At 42.1% G+C, this 17,550-nt stretch overlaps 1 protein-coding gene across 3 annotated transcripts in view; it reads left to right on the forward strand.

Moving 5' to 3' along the window:
• The window catches only part of Sema2a (Semaphorin 2a), a 344,149-nt gene that overhangs the window by 296,274 nt on the left and 30,325 nt on the right, over positions 1-17,550 (forward strand). For all 3 annotated transcript variants that reach the window (XM_018503972.1, XM_018503971.1, XM_018503973.1), the window contains one exon: positions 16,331-16,418. In XM_018503972.1, the coding sequence (XP_018359474.1) occupies positions 16,331-16,418 (88 nt within the window). The remainder of the gene's footprint in view (positions 1-16,330; positions 16,419-17,550) is intronic.

Here is a 17,550-nt window from a genome sequence, read left to right on the forward strand (position 1 = left end):
GCGGGCCTTCGCCATTACCTGTATATATTGTGCGCCTACGTAGTAACCCTAAACGATATTACATCTGATGTAAAATCCAGCGATCCTGGTTACTGTCGATAACCTCATCCCGCCGTGTGTAAGCGCATCTCTCGAACACTGGACGAGGAAAGAGGGACAAAGGGGCGAGAGATTCGAGGGAACAGAAGCCGGGACACGTCGACGGGAACACCAGGATTATGGGGTTGGCCATCGTCGGGGTCTCTCGACCCGCAGGAACGACCCGAGATTGAATTATCCGCCATCAGGAGGGGTTTTGACCTCGGCTATCGCGTCGGTGGAAAGTTCGAGGGAGAGAGACTGCCCACTAATCATATACCCGAGGGATGAGGTCGAAAACTCGGGTAGGACAAGATCCGGGATATTGCCAGGAAGAAGAAAACAACTGTCGTCGCGCGCGATCGTACACCGAACTGCGGCGTTGTCTTAAATCATCTCCATTGCTTCTATGGATGGTATTGCCAACCGTATGTGCTTGAAAGAACTACTATCTTCGCCATCCACTACGAATGCACCCAAGATGTGAGAGAAGAAACTGGTGGAATCAGCCAAGAGAAAATAGAACGCTTTTTATCTCACCGCATGTTAGAAGTCTCTTATACCGGTGTCGTAAAAGTTTTATTCACTCTTTTACATATCACGTATTCATTTTAGGTTTATATTATATTCAAAAATTTTCTAATTTTATGTGTGTGTGTGTGTGTGGGGGGGGAGGGGCTAAAACGTCATTTTTTCTTCATTTCTTTAAATTGAAGCAACGGTTTCACTTCTTTACATATTCGTTTTAGACTCATATATATATTTAAAAGATTTCTAATTCTTACTATTTTTCATCATTTTTAGAAATTGAGAAAACAACGAAAATCGATTTACGACTTAAAAATAAGTATCTAATAAACGTAAATGTAGCTTTTGCTTGTATGATGCATTTTATGATTTTAATTTCAAGCTGCAGGCATACATTCCCGCCGATTTTGTCTGTGAACTGTTTATATACGCGGTCTGTTAATGCAATATTGCGATTGCTATTTAATCCCAGCGAACGATCCTCCGTACACGGATTGCATCTTGTGGCTGACCTCGTTGGACGATGAGGCGAGACGCGCGGTGGCGGTTCAAAGTCCTGGTCGAGTTCGGACGTTCGTACTCGCCGCAAACATTCCGCAGGGCCGAGGTAACAGATGTTCTATATCGTAGTACCGTTCGTCGGCGTCAGATTTACCGGTTATAGGGATCTCTGCAGATGTATGGCGGAAGCCGCATACCGATCTGATTCTGTGACGTCATAACGACGAACCGTTCGTGGTTTGCACAAGTCGAGACACGGTCGAGACACAGACTGTCGGACATCGGGATCCTCGGTCAAGGATTATCAGCCGTCTAGTGCTGCGGCTGCGATCATCCGCAAATCTACGAGCTGCTTGAATATAATTGACTACACCGTTGTCATTGTAAATCCTGTCAACGGCTGACGGCCGTTAGCCGCTTTCCTACGTGAAATTGGCAAAATATTGTAACGATGCTAGTCATGTGTTAATATTAGCCCTCGCACTATGAGCCCTCATACGTTTGCGCACTTAAAGCGGTTCCGTTACATTTGCATGTATTTCAGGCAGTTATTTTAAGCGAAACACAACAGATCGCTCGGCGAAGCGAGAGAACAAATGGAATTAACTCCGCCGCCGATTGAAATATCATCTACGATAGAGAGGAGAGTTATGCACACGATTTCGAGTTTTTGGTGGTTTGTACGATAATCTAGGGATGAATAAATCATGAGTATTTTAATAGCGTAAGCGCATATCGTCGACGAATAATTTACTGATAATTCGCGTGCATATTGCCACGAAACGATATGAGCCGCGTTTAAATCGCCAATTACCGATTATCATTGCCCATCATCCAAGTACCGACTATAATCCATAGAAATAAATTTCGGAGTTCTCATCTCTTGCCGATTTATCTGAATTTTCAGTATTTATATTTGAGAAAATGCAGTACGATTGTCATGAATTAGATTTCGTCGTCGTGATCGATCGAGAATCTCGTTATTTCCACGCGCAGTTTCACGTTCTCCTAGAAATCCAAACGTGAAACGATCGGGTAACTTCTGCAGACGATCTGGGCGGCCCGGGCCATCTGGTGCGCTTCTGGCGGGTTATTATCGCGGTGCGATCAACCCTATCCGCGCGTACGTGCGCACGTTTCCACGCAGCCCTTCGTGGGCCCATCCCCTTATCGGGCGCAATAATGGAAACTACGTCGTCGATTCTATTTTCTCTCCCTCGGGAACCGCGGGCGACCCGCGCCCGCCCTCCGGTACCAGCATACGCGACTCCGGCGGGCCACGGCGTTGGGTACAATAATGGTTATTTATTAGCGCTAAATCAAATGCGTTAGCGTGTGGCTGCACGGGCGCAAAGCCAATATATATGATAATGATGATAATAATTCCGGAAGTGGCCGCTTTGCGCGATCGACGATTCTCCAAATCCCACCGCAAAGGCCTCGAAAGGAGGAAAAAAAAATATCTACCGTGAAAAGAGTCAATCAATGTTCTGTCGGTTTGAGGTTAAAAATAAATCTAGAAAGATATAGAAAATGAAATGTGATTACCCGAGGGGATACGCGAATGACGGTTATTCTTTGTTACATGATATCACGAAATGTTCTCTATCCCTCTGAGATGGAATTATCCGTACGCGTTTAATATTTAGGAGGTAGAAATGATTTCAAAGCCAAACGGAGCGTGCGTCAGCATCGAACAATAATTGATGATGGTCTGCAATAACGGGAGATTTACTCCATTACCGTTAATTATACAACGGTTACCACGTCATTCTATCCCTACCGCTATCGAACCAAAGTCTAGCAGTTTCGATATTGACGTAAAGTGCACCGGTATACCGTTAATATCATCGTGAGTTCTGAGTTTCGGGGCGAAGCTGTAATTGTAGCGAAACCGCGAAAGCAAAGACATTCCTTCGGCGAACCAAACCACTTCCGGTCGCGCGCGGACAAAAGGCAATCTCCGCGCTCCCGTCCGATAGCCATTGCGCGTTGTTGTTGGAAACATCCAACTCGTCCGTTCCTGCAATATAATCCAGCGCGCGGATGGTCGCCGGTTTAACGTCCGCATGCGTTTCGTATGCAAAATACGTAAAGTGCATGAAGTACTCGACACGACGCGCAAACCGGACGAAAGAGACGAGAGGAGGGGAAGCACCTTTTGCTCCTTCTAGTGGGGGTCCCCCCTATGGTCATGTAAAGGGCGACAACCTGTCCGATGCAGATTGCGCCCGCAACATTCGTCACCGCCCCTCACCCGCTCTCGCGAAGCCGTCCTGGTCTTGGATGGCGACGTGTAAACACGGTGATGTAATAGCAAGCAGCGTGTGGTCCTGGTCGGGTTAGTATTGTGTGTGCATACTGATGTTTCATTAGCCCACTGTTCATGCCGCTCTCGTACTGTCAATCAAGTGCTCCACCCTGCGGCTGCTCCTCAGTTCGAGCGAAGCCACTGGCGAACTCCCTACGTCGCCGTTAGGATCGCTTTATAAGGGGATTACAATTATCCAATGTTTGATTAACCCCTACCCATGGCATTGCAATCTGCTTAGGGCGCGTTACAGCAATCCGAGCGATATCGCGAACGTCGTCACCGGTTGTGACGCGATCCGCGGTATAATTCGTTGGGATGCAATTTGCCACGGGCTCACTGGCCTCCGAAATTGGAATCTGCCTAATCCGCGGCAGCGCCACGATGGATTTTCAAGGTGTGTCTAACGCAGCTGCCGAACGCGGGAGAAACTGATCGGACTCATACTCGTCGACCAGCGCAAATCGCGCCGATGGGGTTGCTTTGCAAAGGGATTAAAATCACGCAGTGTTTGATTGCCCCATGGCAAGAGTTAGGACATACCATTAAGATCGATATCGTCGATATACGGGAGCAGATCTCGGATGAACAGTTGAATTAACATTCATGTTAAACCAACTGTTCGCATAGTAACTGTCGAACGTTGCGAATGTCGCGAATGGACATGGACATGATTCTGTTCCGCTTGTAATGGCCAATTCGTATGCGCACATTTCCGCAAATGTCAATAAAGTTAGCCTACGTTGGCATAAACCGGCACTGACTGATTGCTCTATCACTATATTTATATTTCACGACACTTTGAAATTTAAATAAAGCTCTTTGAATCGTAGCTCTTTGAAATGTTCCGCGGAGTGGGTTTGCTGCAGTAATAATCGGCTATTGGAATCGTTTTATAAAGGGATTACAATTACTCGATGTTTGATCACCCCTTCGAGCTTGCAATCTGCTTGAAGTCGCATTACATATTCAAGTTATATACGCAACAGAAACTCGTGCGATAGTACAATAACATAATAACCCCATTATTGCGGCATTGATCGTACTTTACAATTATCCGCGATACATGTCCTCGCGTGCAGAGACAATAAATTTTACATTTTTAATCAATGATACGTTTTTAATAAATAAGACATGAAACGTTTGTGTGTTGATTATGCTTTCATGTTAAAATTAACATCGAATGGTAATTATTTCGTAAAATATTCACTTAATATTGGTTTATTTGCAACGTTGTAATAAAAAGTATTATTAGACACGTTGTTTATTATCATGTTATTCTGCTCGGGTATAATATTTCTACCGCTTAAGCGGATAGTAGAATTTGCTATACCGACAACACGAGCTTTCTATGTACGACTTTAAATTTGCGGAATGAAATATAAAATGTAGAGTTGTTCCAGTTGCGTTAAAAAAAAGCGATGAAACACGGCTTGTATTGTAGCATGTGTAGTTGTGTATACTGCGATAAGAACGCTTGAAATAGTTTGCATTGTATGTCCCGCGTTTAAAAAATAACGTTATTTGTTGCATGTTTTTACGAATGTGCATGTTGTAAAATTTGTTTGATTGGAACATGAATATCGCTTTCTGGGTTTCGGGAGCGTTAATGTTCGATCGCTTTCTGGAATTCGGGGGCGTTAATGTTCGATCGCTTTCTGGGATTCGGGGGGCGTTAATGTTCGATCATAGTTGCAAAAATGACTAATTTATTATAATTTAATATAAATGAGCGCATCGTGGAATAAGACAGATAGCAGCAACAATATTTGTTTTTGATCTAGCTGGAATAGTGATTGTTGGAATATCATCAGCTCTCGATTGCTTTTGTTGAACTTCGCAATTGAGTTCTTCGCCTGCGGCTCCCCTGCGGATCGGTGGTTCTATCGCACTCGAAAGATCGTTATCGCTTTGTTCACTCCGCTTTGCATAAGAGAATTAACATTATCCGCCGATTGATTTTGCGTTTACAACATGACTCGCTTCAATTACGTGCACTCACGTGTTTACGCTGATCAAACCTGGGGAAGGCCAAACCCCTCAAAAAGAATTAAAAATAAATTAATTTTGATTATAATTATGTTGACTTATCTTTCATTCTGTTTATTGACGTCTATTCTATTTCGTTTTATTTTATTACTTAATACTTAATGATTGACAAATTCTTTCGAGCGTTACGAATCAATTACCTTTTACATTTATTCAGCGTTTAATAAAACCGGATTAAAGTTGTTTTTGATAACATAAAATCGCTTTATAAAGGGATGACAATTATTAACATTTGATTGTATTGTCGCACGATACAAGTTAGCTTAGATATTTAAATTATGCGAACTATCATGACAACAATGCATTCAGAACATTTTGTTTGAACATTTGCAATTATATCATGATACGCTTCGTATAATATATTGTATCAAATAAAGTGTCAATTTTCCCATCCGCGTTTATTCGCAAAGTGATATGGAAATGAGATGAATTATTATCATAATTATTTGTTACATTTTATATATTGCGATGCATCTTCATTAAAGAAAATTGATTACATTCTTAATTCGCATCATCATTATCGTCATCGTCACATCCATTAGCTTGTTTCAATCTCTATCTAGAATTGTGTGAGAGTTAATAGAAACGATATTAACTTTTATATCCTAATATTTTTGGTGTGTGAATACGTTTGCGGAGAAAATATATCTCGCCGCCGTGTTGTTTTCTCTGAGATAAGTGAAAATTTACTGCGTTAGAAACATTTTTCGTGCCTCTGCAGTGCAAAAAATCCGCGCGTCCTCCCTCTCAACGCTGCCAAAAAAGGGCGAGGATTAGTAGCCGCGGGACATTTTGTGGAGGTCGTCTATCTGATCATCCTCAAAAACGAATCTCTCTACTACGGGGATGCGCGTCGTGAGGGGTCAGTTCTGTGCGAACGAGTTCTGTGCGCAAAGGGGGGTAGAGCAACGGTTTGTGCAACGTGTGTGATTACGTTGGCAATTACTCCCACCCTCGCGACTCAGATCGAGGTGGCCGCCCTCGCTTCCTCTCTGCCTTCACCCTGTCGGCCTCGCCCGACGGCGGAAGGGTTGTAACTCGTTATTAGCGAGGAACGGCAGCGGTGGAGGGGGAGGTGATTACAGCCCCCGAAGTAGATTCGCCGACGATGATAAACGCGAGTCTGCAGATCCGATCGCGGGCTAACCCGTTCTCTCTTCCCCCCCCCCCTCTCTCTCATCCTCCTGCGCTTGCTCTTTCTCTTTCTTCCTCTTTCCTACCATTCTCTGTATACCAATTCTCTTGACATACCTTCGCTTTTTATTAAGTTTGAATCTTGATGAGTGATCTAAGAAATCTTGATTAGTGATCTAAGAAATTCTAAAAGTAATAGACCGGCCTACCCTTTCCCTGTTTTCACGCCTTTTTCTGCTAAAACGTTTTTCTGATAAATATCTGCACCATCCACAGTATAGCACGGTATATAGAGGCGAAAAGAGATTTAATTAGATTGCGAGAAAAGATAATCTAAATACTTCAATCCAACACTTGGCATTGAACTTTACATACTAATAGAGCATAAAAATGTACAGGGCAATGAATCTAATGATGGACTTATTGTGAATTTATTAGACATTGATGGAGATTTTTGCGTAAATGATTGCGTATGATATTTGTGCTCCACTTCGAGTTTTACTTTGAAATATTAAACTATAATTTTAGTTCATAGAAACGAGAGGAAAGGGAACTATGATATTAGTTTTACGAAAGTTGTACGTTTACAATCTGTCCGTCGAGTGTATACGTGCCACGATCCCATGCTTGTTAGGAGATTTAGCAGCAACGATGAAAGATTTCGAGAGCACGAGATCAGCGCGAAGAAGGGAAATCCCAGAGCCGAATGAATCAGGGATTCGCAGGCGAAGGACGGGTGGGGGTCAATAAGAAAGGAAAGTTCTCGAGGAGCAGTCAGATAGACAGAGAGGAAGAGAAAAGTAGAGAGAGAGTAGATCTGTCGAGCGGATTCTTTCATATACCATCCGAGTCCAAGTCCCGTCGAGAACGCGCCATAGAAAAGCCCTGAAGAGCCCTCTAAAAATGACTGCCTCCCACCCCGCGCGTGCAGGAAAGGTATTAGGGGGTCGACGATGGGCGGGCGGTGGTGACTGCAGCAGCACGCTGCGCCGGGTGTAGCGACGGTAGCCGTACGCGTGGAACGAAAAGATAACGCAATTTATTTCAGGCTTTATTCATCCTCTTTCATTCTCTTCTCTCGCTCGCGCCGCACGGTCCGGCCGCGGCGAGGCAGTGAAAATTCTCCGCGTTTTCTTTTTGTTTCCCCGTCTCTCTCCTCCTTTTTTTGATCTTTTTTTTCTGTCGCCTACCTCACTCGGTCTCTTTATCTGCGCTACCACCATCGTTTCTGACGCCGATATGCTTGTCGACGAGGATATTTTAATGTGCGCGCGGTACGCAGGCTTTATCGCGAACGATGGATTCCGTAGTCACTCTGATAAAATCGATAACGGGTAAGCTAAAACCGATAGCTCTTTTCGATAATCTTTTCGCATAAGAGTATGAAACGAAAATCTGCTTTAGAAAACTGAAACAATTTCTTCCTTCCTCTTCCTCTTTTTAATTTTTCAAATAAATCATTAATATTATTTAATATAATTTATTATTATTTAATATAATTTTTTAACGTAAATAATATTAAAGCAAAAATATCACGTGCCAGTACTGTGTCGCATCTGTAAAAGTAACGTATCTGTCAAACGCAGTAGATGTTTACATGTATGTATGTGAAAACGTCGAAATAAACAATTGAATCGTGCAAAGGACCAATCGAAATGCTTATTATTATTGAGATCGAGCCATGACTGTTGCAATATCGAACATGAACTGTGAGAGAGCTGTCAACTGGTGCGGCGGCGGTCGCGCAATAATTCGCTTTCCGACCAATCCCTATTTTATATCGCTGGTACGACGCTGCTGCGCCAGCATTACAAATGCCAACACCATTTTGCACAACTTGACTTTGACATTGTCGACTTGTAACAAATGTCGCTTCACAATCCAAATATTTTTCTCCGATGAGTTAGAACATTTTTTATTCGCATTTTACCTCAATTTTCAACGTTATATTTAAGCATATTTAACTTGCGCGGAGCAATATCGTTTTATATATTGATCTCTTTTGTGAATTATTTCAATTTCAATTTGTCTGATAAAAAAGGATCAAGTGACGTGTCATACAAAATCAATTTTTGAATTTAAAAATAGATGCCCAATTTTTCCTATCCAATAACGACGAAATATCGGATCTTTTATGTGTATGTATGGAAGCGAACGATAAAAATATTTTCTGAAAAAGGACCTCTATTATTATAGGTAGAATCGCATATTATAGATATCCGAACCTTTTTGACGGAATGACTCTCTGAGTGGCGCGCTATGATTCTGTACAACTTGATTAATTATAAGGAGAGGATATCGTGCTACCAATTAAGCAAGTTCATAGTTCGCTGTGAGAAACTATCAAGGCGTTCATGTTCTTACTAACTAAGAATGGTGCAAAGGCGACAGACAGACGAGGAGGAAGGGAGTGCGAGAGAAAGCTAGAATGATGTTTCCACTTCGTGCTTCTGATACGTGATCCACGAGGAGTAAATCTAATCCAAATCTGGTACAACTGCATGATGGCGATGCATTAACCTAATGAGCCTTTAACTAAATTGAACTGTTATACTAATAGAACTGTTTAAGACTAGAACTGTTTAAACGGAATTTAGGCGATCTCTTATCACTGTTGGATCATCAAATTTCATTAATGGATATTTTCACGAATTTTTTTACTCTTATTAATATTTAATTTATATATTACAAATTAACAGCGTTACTTTAAGTATAATACTAAATTGATGAACGCGCGTATCGATCGACTGATCAAAGTGTCACCCGTCACCCTTACACATTTTCTTAAGCGCCGTAGGCCCCTATTATCTAGATTAAAATATGCGATAATCAAATTCCGCGAAGTAAACGATCATGTAAGTGTGACAGCGAGAATAGATACGATAAATAGAGGAGTAGAAAAGGAGAGAAATAGAGACAGAGACGGCCGAGAGAGGGTTGATTAATGAGAAGGGCGTGACGTGGCGGTGCGCCGCGCACCAGCCACGCTTTGCCCCATTTCATCTCCGCTTTCACCCTCTCTTACGTTTCTCTTTTGGACTCTCTTTTTGCTCCCTTTCTTTTTCTCCCTTTGCTTCGTCATACCTATGTTATACTTACTTTGTCAACGAAACCCTACTCCTCTTCCGCTTCTTTTCCACTCTTTGCACGCCGTTCCGCCTAGACCGATTGATATTTCTATTTCAACCTTCGTTACTCTCTCTTGAATTTTCACATTGCTACACTTTTACGCAATTACGTTCCGCAACGGTGCTCCGCTCTATACTTTTCCTCTCTCTGATTCTGCGATTGCAAACGATCCCTCGAATTCCTCTTCGACCATCAGCCGTTCATTCACGTTTGTCGGTTTATTAGGCAAACGGGTCGGAAAGCAGCGGGTTATTATCAAGACCATTTCTACAAAATCCTCACCCTTGCATCTTCGGTACGGCGGCACCCCGTTCGCATTCTGAGAACTGTTTCTCCGGCTGACTACCCTCGCCTCCCATTTAATCCATAGCCTATCCCCAGTTACCCTGCTAGTCGAATCTATAATCGAGGTGAAATGTGAATTCGCACGCACCTGGCAACCTTCGATCAGAACTCGTACCACCAGGGGGTGAAATGAAATCGTAATCGTAGCCATAGTAACGCTTGGTTCCTGCACGTGTTCCGAAAAACAAGGTACAGGAGTCTCGATACTCTTAGATTTCAGTCAACGATATCGTAGCACAGAGAACATTAATAGCACGTTAACTCAAAGGGAGACTTCAACCACAACGTCCTTAAATAATGCTCCATTTGAGGCCCCTTGAACTATAAAATCCACCACTGTTCTTGGTGAATTCGATTAACGACACGAACGACAGGTATCAAGCGCATGCTATGATCGATACTCCGGGAAACCTGGAAAGTTTGCACAATGCCTGGCGGCACTCGCACTGGGACTTTCGGTTTCGAGAAGAGTGTATTGTCGTGTCGAGGTCCGGCGAATCCGCAAGCGGAGTAGACGAGTTCCAAACATGTCAATTCTGTCAAGAGCCGCGGCCGAGGTGGTCGAGTATGTGCGCATACACACGCCTAGTTTGACCCCTCCTCCCTTGAACCAACTCCTGACAGACACGAAGGATAGAAGACGCGTTTCACACCGGATAAAAGGTTCTCGAAACGCGTCAGCAGGTTCTATCCCACGCGATGATCGTGCCTTGACCGAAAAGCGATTGCGAATCTAGACTCTAGAGACACTCGATCCCCTTCCTTTTTTCCCCTCTCCCTGTATCGTATTACCTCGTCCAGAATTTTGTTGCCATCTGTATCTTCGATCAGAAACAGAGTTTACTTAAATAACTATATCAATCTTGGTATAGAGGCTCCAACAAATAAATCCAAGAATAGATGTAAATCAGTCGTTGCGAGCCAATACAGGTTAGACGTGTGTGAAATCGTATACTTTACTCTCGAGAAAAATTGACAAACGTTTCAATCCTTTCGGTTGGGTCTTCCTCAGTGTAAAAATAAAATCGGTCACGTATAAATTTAATATAAAAGATGTGTGCAATGTAAAGCAAATTGGAGTATCGTTAACATATATTCATAAAATGATAATAATGCTGTCTGTCGTATCTAACAAAATACTCAAATCTTACATTTCAGATTATCTGTAATTTAATAAAGTCGAATAAGTCAATAAAACATAACTGAAATCAATTGAACAAAAAACTTACGTATAAAATGTTAACGATGATCTGTGCGAAGCGATCTCAAGACATGTTAGCACAAAAACATTCAGAGAGTATGTGAGAGGTCGAGATCGATTGTCGTTAGTTATAGGTATAAATTATAGTGATAAATAAATACAAAATATACATAACATGGTAATAAACAAATACAATATATATACATGTTTTGTTATACAATAAATTAGAGAAGTAAAACATGGAAATGTCAAATCTTTTTAAATAGATCTTGGTATAATGGATCTAAAAAGTGTGTGCGTGCGTGTGTGTGTATTATCTCACAGATCATCGTTAACATTTTATACGTAAGTTTTTTGTTCAATTGATTTGAGTTATGTTTTAATGACTTCTTTTAATGACTGTTGGCTCGCATTGGCTGATTTACATCTATTCTAGGTTTTACTTAGTTCGTTGGCACAATCAAAAAGTAAGTACTCTATACGCGTGCGCAATAAAAATGTCCTTTCAAAGAATATTAAAAATGACTCGTATAACTCATAGCAGTTCATATGAATAACAAAAGCGTTGCAATACATCTTACTGTTACCGGGTAATCTGTTAATTTTAAACAAAAGTTCTTGACATAATACGTTTCTTTGCATATTATATAAAACGAAATCTATTTGATCGCTTGCACCATGCATCGCGCAGAATGTATCTCATTTTTCAAAGTCAGCGCTGTGGATACCGCACGCAGCGAGATGGATCGTAGGAAGCTAAAAAGGGCGCTTTTGCAATTGAAATTACCGCGATGGAGAATATTTTCGCTACGGACGCGGCACCTTGCCTCAGGCTCAAGGGATTAAAATAATAATAACGTTGGAAATTGGACACGGCCGCGGTGGCAGTACCCTCATAATCTTTGGCGGCCATATGCCGGTGTCAGCTGGAACGAAGCCAGACGAATGTAAAAAATGATCGCGCGCCTAATCTGCCATTGTGCGGGCTGAGTTGGGCCCCGTCGGTCTCACTTTATTCAATTGCAACTCTGGCTCTCTTTATGGTTTCACATTTCCTTTCGTGCACGTGATAGGGAGAGATCGTATTGGTTCTGCACGTGCTCTAGGATTCGCTTGGATGCCGATAAGCACTGCATAAATCTGCCATAAAGAGATCATCTGTGAACACGAGGAACGATTGCGCGGCTTCGTATCGATCTCAATGAAAATCACGCGCGGCAGGTTAAATTTACAGTGTATATATAAATTTTTCAAGAATAACCATCGGTTTTATAATATTCCCGGGATACCATCGGAAATATAATATCACATCAAGATTTTGTATCTTAGTAATCTCGTAATCCAATCGCATTGACTTTTCTCACGAGAACGTGAAAATACATACATATTATGTTTCTGCTCACGGCTGAGATTATTAAACTTGAATAACATCAACTTTATATCGATTCACGAGAATGCGAAGAGATCTCAAAAGCTATCACGGTAAGAATAAAATTTCTAAAAATCTCTGATTGCTCATACAGTTATCCCAACTTTTATCGTCCTCATTTGCCTTCCAGCGAAAACTCTATTCAGCGCTCAGTAACTCATAATCTCTATTGTCGCGATTTATATTCAACCATCGATGCGGTTTGCTTCTTTGTCGAATTTTATATGACTCTCATTTATTGTCGAATGCACTATTTGCAAAGTTTGTGGAAGAGTGATTTATACATTCAGATTGGCGAAAAGAGGTCAAAATATATTTGAAAATATGAAACATTCTCATGAGCGTTTAATACTTTACGTTATTTAGCAATATTTTGGATACAGAAGAAAAAAGTCAATTGAATTTTTGATGGAATTCATTTTTCGACTATACGTATACTCGAAGAAAAATAAAGTATATTGATGAGATATACATGACAAAATTACACTGTAGGATATAGGAAATGAATTTTCCAGAAAGTCGGATTATTTATTGCTTGGACCGAAGCCGGATGTTTTGCAAATAGCGATTAAAGGCTTTCGAGGGAAATGCATTTAGATGCAAAAACGTGTACACAAGGACTAGGGAATTGGAGCATGACACGGACATACAATATATAGAGAGGATTTAAAGAGCGAATCGTCCTCTCGTTACATATTGAGATCCATAAAGTTGGTAGGGTTTAAATCAACAGTGTCAACGATAACTGGGCTCAAAACGGCATATTCCAAATTTATCTCAGATGACCGTAGAAATTAAAACAACGTTTATCCTCAAAGTAATTTATAGCTTCTCGTTTTAGCCTGATAAACAGCTCATTAGTTAACTGCTCTTATTTTCGTAAAATAATGACACGTGCATACGTTTTCTACAAACACACACACACATTTCGCTAACTACAAAAAGTAATCCGAATAATAATTTAGGACAGGCCTATCCAATTAGAGTTCCGGAGCCAAAATGCATGGTAAAAAAATTCAATGTGAAATTTCGGGGACTGTAAAGTATTGATACGCATCTGAATGACACTTATCAATACTTTACAGTCCTCTTACTCACGTTGTATTTTTTTACGTCGATGGTTTTGCGTTTTGGCTTCGGAGCTCAAATTGGACGGGCCTGATTTAGGAGGATAGGCTCTTGAATCAACAGAATAATTTATATGTCTGTATATTTGCGATGACAACGATTTCTGCTTCCACGACCCTCCGTTTTTGTAAGCCCCTCTTTTTTATATTAGATACAATGGCCTCGATAGCAAGATTTGCAACGATTCTAGGTCGCAGATACCCTCTTGTGGTGTGCTTAATTAAGAAATACTGTAACGGTGTTAGGCCGTTGCCGGAACCACCGAATTCAAATGGATGGTTTCCGCGACTAGGGTCGTTAGAGCGTTATCACGCACCGTTAACAACCTCGATTAGCGATTGTATCGTCCCTCGAAGTTTCAGCGCACGTTCTTATGGGAATGCGTTGCAAGTAATTTACGATAAGTAGGCAGTGTGTTTGCGCACGTACGCCTCGTGGACGTCTTTTAATGGCGGTAAATTACACGATGGTAAATATTTGTCAGAGAACTCAGCGGTGGCGGTAACGGCGCCATACGTTTCTCCAGCGCATCAATATTGAACGATTAATTATTTATATTATGCACGTATCATATATAATTAATTAAGCAAATATTGGCACGAGATGCAATCGAAAATAATGCAACAATTATCGAATAATTATGCGAGATGGCGAAACTGTAAAGCCGCAGAAAGTTCTAATTGCAACCGTTTAGCGAAATGTTGTGAAAATGACCGTACAAATAACGCGTTGACTAGGTTGACTAGGTATATATATATCTTACGGGAATAGTTTTGCTGAATGAACGTACAAAAGTGGGTACGACACGAGACACATTATTATTACAGATTCAGAACATATTTCCCTTTATATTCTGTACGCTTAATAAATAACGTTGTACTGAAGGGGCGAGTCTGGCTCTGCATAAATAGAACCTATGTCGCGCGACGACGTTTATCCCATTAACAATCGTGCGAGTCGCGGCGCGGCCAATTTTATCCGCGGGTCAGAAATAGAAGCTGCCGTCAGGATGTAACAGTTATATTAACTCGGATACAACGAGCAGCAGGTGCGGATGTCGTCTTCCGTACGCGGTGGACGATACAACTTCATTACGACGATAAGATCGGAATAACTCTCGCGGGAATACCTATGTATTCGAGGGAAACGAGCGCCAATGTATTCAGATGAAATCGACGAAAAATGGGAAACGCGAATGTGCCGCGTGCTCGCGAGTGAATATAAATTTGGAAATCCCTCAGGAGGGAGGCACAGTCTAGTCGTGGTCTATCTGGGCCGATCTAACGACCTATGGGTGGCACATCGTTTTTGAATAAGTCCGACATTAGAGGGACCGTAACGTAACGTCGGTCGTTCCGCGGAGATAAAGCAAGATCGCAAGTTTCTGCATCCCCGGCGTCGCGCGGGTTCATGAAGGAAAGAGAACCCACGCGGTGGGTTGGTTAGCGCATGGAGCTATAGAAGAAAGAGAGAGGTCAGGAAAAGACAGAGGAGAGTAGGGGGGGGGAGAGGGGGAGAGAACAAGGGATAGATACGCAGGAAGAGTAGCTCTGTTCCAGAGTAAGAACCCCTTTCATTCCACGTCGGCCCCTCCTGATACCGTATAAAATATAGTATTGTTCGCGCTCTGTTAGCCCGGAGTGGAACGAGTATATTTAGAAAGGGGCTGCTTTCTTTCATATGTTAAGCAGATCAGTGTCGATGAGATAAAAAGAAGGAGAGGAAGAAGAGGAGTTGGCAAGAGCCGTCGACTCTTCTTTCTCGTTGACGTGGTAACGGCTGGCCCGTGAATTTTACGCACTTTTAGGTCAACGTGCAAATGACAACCGAATTGACTTGATATTCTTAAATAATTCAGAAGTTTTGAAAAATGTATGAAAAGATGTATTCTTCTTTTCTTTTTTCTTTCTTTTCTTTTTTTTACTGAAATCTTAAAGGGACGAATCGCTTCTTAAATTTTCACAAAGCCTCGCGAAACTCAAGAAGAGTTAAATACTTTCTTTGCTCCAGAATTTGTTCGAAAGCACAAGAAGTCACATCAACGAAGACAATTGCAAAAGTTCTTTCCGTGAGCGCTTCATTCGCTAATATTAACATGCGGCTCCTCGCGCGAGTTGATCTTCGATGTTTCCGCGGTGCGGATTTCAGCGAATCCGCGCTGGCCAATGGAACGAAAATGTCGAGCGCGCGCGTTACGTGCCGTGTAATTCCGACGAGTTTACGGTAGAGATAAGTCAGAGTTGACTTTAGCCGGATTACCGGCGAGGTCGGCAGGGCGGTAGGGTGGCGCCTTACTCTATCCGGCCGTTATTATAAAAGTCGTAATGAAAATCTAACGATCCACTGAGCGCGCGGCGCGGCGCGGCGCAGCGCGACGCAGCCGCGACAACGCGGCCGCAACGGTAGCGGATTCGCCGCGTTTCCGCAGCACGGAAAATGAATTTCGCCGGTGCTACGACGTCGCACATTTAATCCCCTTATTTACTTTTGCTTTCAGAACACGTGCGGGAATTCAGCTGCGGCATGCTGTACTACAGGACGCTCTACCTGGACAGTAAGAGGGATGCCCTATACGTCGGAGCTATGTAAGTAGAACTTTTTCCAAGCTTCGTAATAAAATGTCACGCTATGAAAATCCCCGGGAAAAGTTGCGACGTTCCCTCGTCAAAGCCCGAGGACAGAGGTATTACGTCAGCGCGCCGAGCCCGTGTTACATACATATGTACGTGCCACGCTGCGGATTTTTACGATTGCTGTGATTAAAATTCTACAACGTGTGCGGAGCGCGGGGATCGTGCCGTTTGATTGAATTTTCCGATGTCATCGAGTAATCGGATAATCTGAACTTTGAGGGATTACCCGTTACACGTGATATCAGCTTTCGGGATAATAATTATCGTTGCATAGATGATGGAATGACTCGTGGCGCTCCGCTTATTTATAAAGGATATAGAGAGAAAGAGAGAGAGAGAGAGAGAAAATATTTAAAACATTTTCATTTTACGATATTCAACTGTTTTAATTCACGATTGTATGCATATTTCTGTTTACTACTTTTGTTATTATTGTTCATGAAAACCGCGGGCTTATTTACTTGTCTGCCTTGCTTTATAGAAGATGATCCGAATCCTCTCGCTCTAAATGTTTCACTTTGCAGAAAGGCAATTTACTCGGAGCCTTTGAGCTGCGGAAGAAAACGGCAAGAAGAGCAAACATATAATACAAATCGAAACTGACGATCTCGGCAATTATGGTTGCCGAGGAAATGAAAAACGTCGTGTCAATAGAGATCAGAATTAATGAATTTGTTATTTCATCGTTTGAACGTAACAACCTTAGATATTGCACTCAAAATTGTATATTGTAAATTTAGCGTATCACAAACAATGACTTAATACTGCGCGAATCTATTAATACTTCCTAATTTCTGTCTCGATTTAAATCTCTCACGCATCTTAACCGTAATTAAAAGTTTCATGAAAAGTTCCTCGCCGTTTCCTAGGTAGCAATAATAATCCGTTAAATCGATCGTCTCTTCGCTGTTCGTACGAGTATTGGGTTACTATTTTCTCAATGTGACTCGACAAAGGCGAAAGCTAAAGGGCCGATCCTATACCCGAGCCTGGCAGAAATTGGGAGGGAAACGTCGCATCATTATCTCAGCGGAGTATTATTTCTTGATTCGGTCCCAGCCGCTTCTGACGACGCCACCCTCGC

This window comes from Trachymyrmex cornetzi, unplaced genomic scaffold (assembly GCF_001594075.2).
Source record: "Trachymyrmex cornetzi isolate Tcor2-1 unplaced genomic scaffold, Tcor1.1 scaffold16, whole genome shotgun sequence".
NCBI classification, from domain to species: Eukaryota; Metazoa; Arthropoda; class Insecta; order Hymenoptera; family Formicidae; genus Trachymyrmex; species Trachymyrmex cornetzi.